At 19.0% G+C, this 7,815-nt stretch overlaps 1 protein-coding gene across 1 annotated transcript; it reads right to left on the bottom strand.

Moving 5' to 3' along the window:
• Positions 1–348: 348 nt before the first annotated feature.
• Positions 349–4,300, bottom strand: PGSY75_0220000 (liver stage antigen 3; the record flags this gene model as incomplete). Its single annotated transcript, XM_018783863.1, has 2 exons — positions 349–3,960; positions 4,103–4,300. 2 exons carry the CDS (start codon positions 4,298–4,300, stop codon positions 349–351), a joined length of 3,810 nt encoding a protein of 1,269 aa, XP_018643853.1.
• Positions 4,301–7,815: the final 3,515 nt, after the last annotated feature.

The raw sequence follows: 7,815 nt of genomic DNA, 5'->3' as shown, positions 1-7,815 counted from the left end.
ATATATATATATATATATATATATAATATAAACTTTAATAAAACACAAATAATTAATATTACATGTATTATATAAATAATATACAGTTTCGTATAGAAATCTATATATTAATTAAAAAACATAAACTCATTAAAAAATATTTATAATTTAAATTAAAATGTTAAAAATAAAATTATATGCAGAAATATAAATAATAATAAATATATATTATAAATTTTTAAAATTTGTAAACACATACATATATATATATATATATATATATTTACATAATATGTATATTTTTTTATTTTTTATAGACTAATTTTATTGTTCCCTCCAATCATTTCACTCTATTGAAATTTTTTATTTTTATTTTTGGGTTTTTCTTCTTTTGGGTACTTTATTTTTTTTATCAACTTTAGTTGTTACCGGTACAATAACGGTTTTATCAGATTTGTTTGATACTTGTCCTTCATTATCAGTTTTTCCTTTACTAAATTTTTCTTTCATTTGTTGTAAATAATGTTTTAAATTCTTAAAGATATCAAATACGAATGAATAAAATGGTCTCTGTTTATTTTTATTTATGGTTTTATCAACTTTTGACAATAAGTAAGTTGAATAAGCGATTGTTACACATGATGAAAATACAGATAATGTAAAGAACCCAACTACATAAGATGCAAATGCAGCAATTGCAGATATGAACGGTGCGGTAAATACTTTATATTTTTTTATGAAGTTTTTAGCTTTACTAAAAAAATCTTGATTTTGTTGTAATACATTAGAAACATCACTTTTTGGTTCTAAAGCTTTAGATACTTCTTTATCTATTTCTTTATCAATTTTATGAACATATTTCATTACTTCATCCACATGTTTTTTAAAACCACTAACACTTTTTTCTACTTTTTTTTCTAACTTTTTCTTTTTCTTTTTAACTTGTTCAATGTGTTTCTCTTTTTCGACTACTACATCTTTATCTTCATCTTTATCTACATCTTTATCTTCATCTTCATCTTTATCTTCATCTTCATCTTCATCTTCATCTTCATCTTTATCTTCATCTTTATCTTCATCCATATCTTCATGTAAAACTTCATCTAAATCTTCAACTTCTAGAGGTTCATCTTCTGGTTCCTCATCTTTAATATCAAATCTTACTTTCTTTTTTGTTATTTTTTTCGCAGGTTCTTTAGCCTTTGGTTCTTCTATAACTTCTTCTCTTAATAATACTTCTTCTAATTTAGGTCTTTGAGCTCTTTTTCTTGCTTTCATTTGTTCTTCACCCGTGGTCAATGCACTAGTTAAAACATCTTTTAAGGATTCAACTCTTTCTCCAAGTTTTGCTGTTACATCTTCTAAACTTTCTTTATCCATATCTCCTAATCCCATATCTTCCTTTAAGATGTCTAAAATACTTCCTTTTAAATCATCTACTTCTTCTAAATCACCTTTTTCCAAACCTTCTATATGAGCATCACCACTTATTATATCTTCTATCTCTCCTTTAATTTCTTGTACTTCTGCTAATTTTTTTTCTTCTTCAACTTCTAATGAAGATACTTCTTTTAATATATCTGATTCAAGATCTTTTATTTCTACAGCTTCTTCTTCAAACTTTTTGAAATGATCTTTTTCTAATTCTTTTTTCTCTTCTAAAATATCTGCTTCAATGGTTTTTAATTCTTTAAAATCTTCTATAATTTCACTTTCAAGTTCTTTGATTTCTTTTACTTCTTTTAATATATCTTCTTGAAGATCTTTTAATTCAGATACTTTTTCGATTTTGTCTTCTTCTACATCTTTTAATTCCACAACCTCATCTAATGTGGTTGTTACATCATGTTCCTCTTCAATAACTTTTTCTAATGTATCATCTTTTGCATCGACTATTTCTTTCGTATCTTCTGATAAAGCTTTTTCTAATTCTTTCAATTTTTCCATATCTTTTAATAAATCTGCTTCAACTTCATTTAACTCTTCAGTTTCTTCAACAATTTTGCTTGTAATTTTATTTATTTCAACAGCATCTTTCATTAACTCCTCTTCAATGTTTTTTAATTCTATAACTTTTTCAACACTTTCTTCTATATCATGTTCTTTAACTTCTTCAACAACTGGTAAAGCATCTTTTTCTTTATCTTGAATTGATTCAATTTCTTCTTTAACGTCTGAGGATATTTCTATGGCTTCTTCTACTGCATCTATCATCTTGTCTGTTAAATCTTCTTTTTGTTCATCTAATACATCAACAATATTTTCTTTCACTTCTTCAATAATACTAGCAGTTTCTTTTTCTACCTCTTTTTGAAGGGGTTCTTCTTTAATTTCTTCTACAGTAATTACATTACTTTCACTTTTAAATACATCTTCCAAATTAAAAAACATTTCTTTCAATGCTTCTCCCTCATTTAATATTCCTAAAAATTGATCTTTCATAGCAGGAATATCAACATCCATATATGTATTTTGTTCTACAGGTGGAGTTGCAATTTCATTAACACTTTCAGTACTTGAAATATTTTCAAATTTATTTAATAAATCATCTTTCATAATTTCTATATTATCTAAGATGGTGCTAACCATATCTTCATTTAAATCAACCTTTTCTTCTGAATGAATTACTGTACTCGTTTCTATACTTTGAAACATAGTAGTTAGTATATTTTCTTGAATTCCTTTTACATTATCTAACATTTCAGTTAAAAATGTTCCATCCATTCCTTTAATTTCTAAACTTTCTCCGCTAATTTCTGTTGTTTCCTCTATTTTATCTAATACAGTAGTAAATACAGTTTCGTTTAATTTCTCTAAATTCTCTACAATATTTTCATTACTTGATATTGCATTTTCTTCTATATTTTCAACTATTTCTGTAATTGTACTTGAGATTTCTTCTGTTGTTTGTTCCACAGTTTCTAATAACATGGAAGCTACTTCTTCTTTTATTTCTTCAATTACATCTATTACTTCTTTCTTTTCCTCTTCACTTTGGGCACTTTCTAAAGCGGCACTTAATACATTTTCGTGCAGTTCTTCTAATTTTTCCTCTATATTATCAGTAGAAATAGTGCTTTCTTGTATATGCTCTAATATGTTACTAAAAGTAGTTGAATTGTCAGTTGTAGTTTCTTCTACCTTATCTAGTATTGTGGAAACTACATTTTCTTTTACTTCTTCTATATCATTTAATATACTGTCCTTTGCTTCTTGATTTTCCATAACACCTAACAAATTGCTTAAAATATGATCTGATAAATTTGATGTAATATCTTCAACTACAGTTTCTTCAACTTTTTCAACTACAGTTTCTTCAACTTTTTCAGCTACAGTTTCTTCAACTTTTTCAGCTACAGTTTCTTCAACACTTTCAGCTACTGTTTCTACAATATCTTCAGCTACAGTTTCTTCAACACTTTCAGTTACAGCTTCTTCAACACTTTCAGTTACAGTTTCTTCAACACTTTCTGCGACTTTTTCTTCTACACTTTCTATTACACTTTCAGAAACGCTCTGTTGTTGTTCTTGTTGGATACTTTTTACTAAATTATTAAAAATATCGTCATTAACTTGACTTTCCTCTAAAATTTTTTCTTCTACTTCTCCATTAACATCTGCACTATTAAATAAGGCATTAAAAATATCATCATTGACTTGTTCATTTTCTGACACACTTTCTTGTTGTTCTGAATTTTGTTCAATATTATTGAATAAACTGTCAACAATATTTTCTTTTGATTCTTCTATATTACTTAATAAAATATTTTCTTTTATATGTTCTGCTTCTTCTAAATTACTATTATCATCTACACTTTCATTTAATGTATTTCCTTCTTCTAATAAGTCAAGAATTTTTTCCTTTACTTCTTCACTAGCTAGTTCACCATTTACCTGAGGTTCTCCTAAACTTCTGTTAAATACTGTATTCAATTTCTTATAAACATAAGAATCTTTTTTCCAAGTTTTGTTTATATCACACTAAAAAGAAAAAAAAATAAAATAATAATAAATTAATAAATATATATAAGAAATTATAAATATAAATATATATATTATATTATTATTATTATTTTATATATTTTTTTTTTTAAAATATTTATTATTTAATTTTTTATCTTACGTTATTAGCATATTGTAGAGCCCATATTAAAATGGTACATGTCAAAATTTTGATCAAAAAAAAGTACTTATTTATTTTTTCTCTCATATGACATTTTTTTATCCGATTCATATTTGTTCTATTAAATATGGTAGTTTTTTGTTCATTATTATTTTCATTATATGTTTTATTATTTGATTTATAATTACTATTTGTCATTTTCTAACTTTTTATAATATTTATAAATATAAAATTTAAAGAAAAAAAAAAAAAAAAAAAAAAAAAAAAATAAAAATAAAAATAAAAATAATTAAATAACAAGACAAATTGTAAAATAATAATATCTTCGGAATATAAATGTTAAAAAATTAAAATAAAAAATTATTTATTTTAACACATTTAATTAACATTTATTTTGTTCAGAATAATTCTTTAATATTCTTTAAAAATGTAATAACAAAAAGGAGTAAAAAAAAACATCATTTAAATATATACATATATACATATAAATATATATATATATATATTAATACTACTAAATATATATACGGTTATATAATATCATACCATCACATATATTATTTCTATATATATAATTCTTATTTATATAAAACTACACCATTTTCGTTAGGTGAATATATTTTATATATATTTGTTATTTTCAAAAAAAAAAAAAAAATATATATATATATAATGATAATACAACTTCAATAAAAATGAAGTTAGTAGTAAATATTATACACTTTTTTTTTTTTTTTTTTTTTTTTATATATCCAATTATTAAAATGAAAAAAAAAAAAAAATACTCTAAAAAAATATATATTACAAAAATATATATAAGGACATATATATTCAATGTTTAAAAAAAAAAAAAAAAATTAAAACTATAAATAATAAAAAGGTTATTTGTTCTATAATAAAAAAAATAGATCATAAAAAGATTTCTAACTATATATATAATATTATATTTCTATATTATTCTTTTTTGTTCACAATTAGAACCATTTATTTATAATTTTTTTTTTTTTTTTTTTTTCAAGGTACTTATATAATATATATTTTATATACAATAAAACATTGCATAAAAATTATGTTACAAAAAAAATATATAACTATTTATTATTATATTTTTTATTATTTATAAATTAATTATTTACATGTATATAAATATATATAATATAATAATTAATTATATGTATAAATATATTTATATATAGATGTTATTATAATAATATTATTTTGTATATTTTTATGTTTGTAATAATAAATATATAATAAAATATTATATTATATATAAAATCTCTTCTCTATAACCAAAATAAAAAAAATAAAAAGAAAAGAAAAAAACTAAAAAAAGAGAACCAACTACCTATATTTTTATTATATATATTAAATAATAAAATATTATTTATATAAAATGTTATTTTATAAAATTTTAATTAAAATAATAAAAAAAAAAAAATAGTTGAATGATTTTTTTAATTTATTTTTTTGCATTATTTATATATATATATATGCATAAAATTTACTAAGAAATTATTACATTTTATTATATTCTATATATTTAATATCAACTATGTATATTTTTGTATGAAAAAAAAAAAAAGGATTTTACAACAAAAAAATATAAAATTGTATTAAATAAAGGAAAGCGTATTATATATATAATATATATATAAATTATATCTATATAGCTTTTTTTTTTTTTTTTATTCGGTTATAAAAAACTAAATACTTTTTTAGGACTCCTATAAAATATTTATAAAATAAATAATATATTTATGATATTGTTTTTATATAAAGAATTAAAAAAAAAAATTTTCTTTCAAAGTATTTATAAATATTATATATATATATATATATTTTATTATTATTACATGCAAAGTTTTTTTTTTTTTTTTGGGGGGGCTTTTTTTCTTTTTTTCATTTTATACCTTTTGAAATTAATATTATAATATATATTTATAATATATATTAAATATTATTTTTGAATAAAAATTAATTAAGAATTTAATTCAATTATTTTAATAGTAAAATATGATAAAAAAAAAAAAAAAAAATTTCATATTAATTGCTTGCATGTATTAAAATTTTTACAACACCATGATAAATTCTAGTTTTAAAAAAATTAATAATATATGTTTTTTTAATGCCTAATTTATATTATAAAAAAAACGTCTCAGAATTTTTATATAGTAAATTATATTATATATATATTTATATTTAAAAATAAGAATTCCATATATATATAATATATATATTATATAGATTCTTTAATTACATCCTATAATCAATAGTATTTTTATTTCGGTTTTAAATATATTATATATATATATATTATAAATTGTAATAAAATATTTTTTTTTATTGTGAAATTATCAATGTAATTATCAAATGTATTATAAGAATAAAACAAAAAAAAAAAAAAAAAAATCATATATATATATATATATATATAATGAAAATTTAATAAACACACTTATTTAAAATAAATGTGTTTATAGATAATTAGTATTTTCGGGTTCTATAATATTCCATATATATATATATATATAATGCTACAGATTTATTCGTATTTTCATATTAAATATGTGTCAACATTAACAGAATGTAAAAATATTACTATATCCTATTTATTATTATTATTATTTTTTCATATCATATAGTAATATATATATATATATTCAAAATATTCCAGGGCAATATTTTATTTTCAACAATTTATTAATAGTAATATTCATCACAAAAATTATATATATATTTTTTTGAAGTTATATTTATAAATAGTATATTTCTAAATATAAAATAAAAAATATAATTAACAGAATGATCTATTGTTCTATTAGGAAGAATTAGTATTTATGATTTATTTTATTTTTTTTTTTTTTACTAATGTGATAATATTTACATGCAAATACCCATAAAGCGTTTATACTAATATTTATCTTCATTATTAAGAATAATAAAAATGATTATATATATAATATACTATTCTTTCAATTATAATTTTATGTTTGTGTGTTTTTTTTTTATTTTTGTATCTGACCTTATACAAGTATAAATTAAACACATATATGAAAAAATCACATCTAAAAAAAAAAAAATTAAAAAAATAAATGAAATATTTTATATATATTCTAATATGTTCTCTCTTCTGGTTATTAGAATTTTTAAAAATAAAAGAAAATTATTTAATATGATCTTCATGTTATATAATATTTCATATATATATATATATATATATATATATATATATGTGTGTGTGTGTATATATTATAATTTTTCATTCCCCCCTTTATCACAAAATAAAAACTTTTTAATTAGAATGGTATAATTTTTTTTTATTTTTTTCTTTAAGTTAATAATAAATAATGCAACATATATTAATTATTAAATATAAAATGCTAAACCTGTTACTGGTTCAATGTAGAAAAAAAAAAAATTCTTATTATAGGGAATATAAAGATTATATGTACGTTTGGTTATTAAAAATATAATTTAAAAGACCAATAAATACTTTATACAAAATAAATTTTTTTGTATCTAATATAAATATTTATAATAATTACATAATTAATGAAACTATGTATTATTAAATAATATTTTTAAATCATAACAAAAAAAAAAAAAAAAAAAAAAAAAAAAAAAAAAAAAAAAAATAAAAAAAAAAAAAAAAAAAAAAAAAAATAAATAAATTAAAATATAAAAAAATTATTTTTTTATTTTTTTATTTT

Source organism: Plasmodium gaboni, chromosome 2 (genome assembly GCF_001602025.1).
Source record: "Plasmodium gaboni strain SY75 chromosome 2, whole genome shotgun sequence".
Lineage (NCBI taxonomy): Eukaryota > Apicomplexa > Aconoidasida > Haemosporida > Plasmodiidae > Plasmodium > Plasmodium gaboni.
The sequence above is the reverse complement of the archived record's forward strand: the minus strand, read 5'-3'. Positions and strand labels throughout refer to the sequence as shown.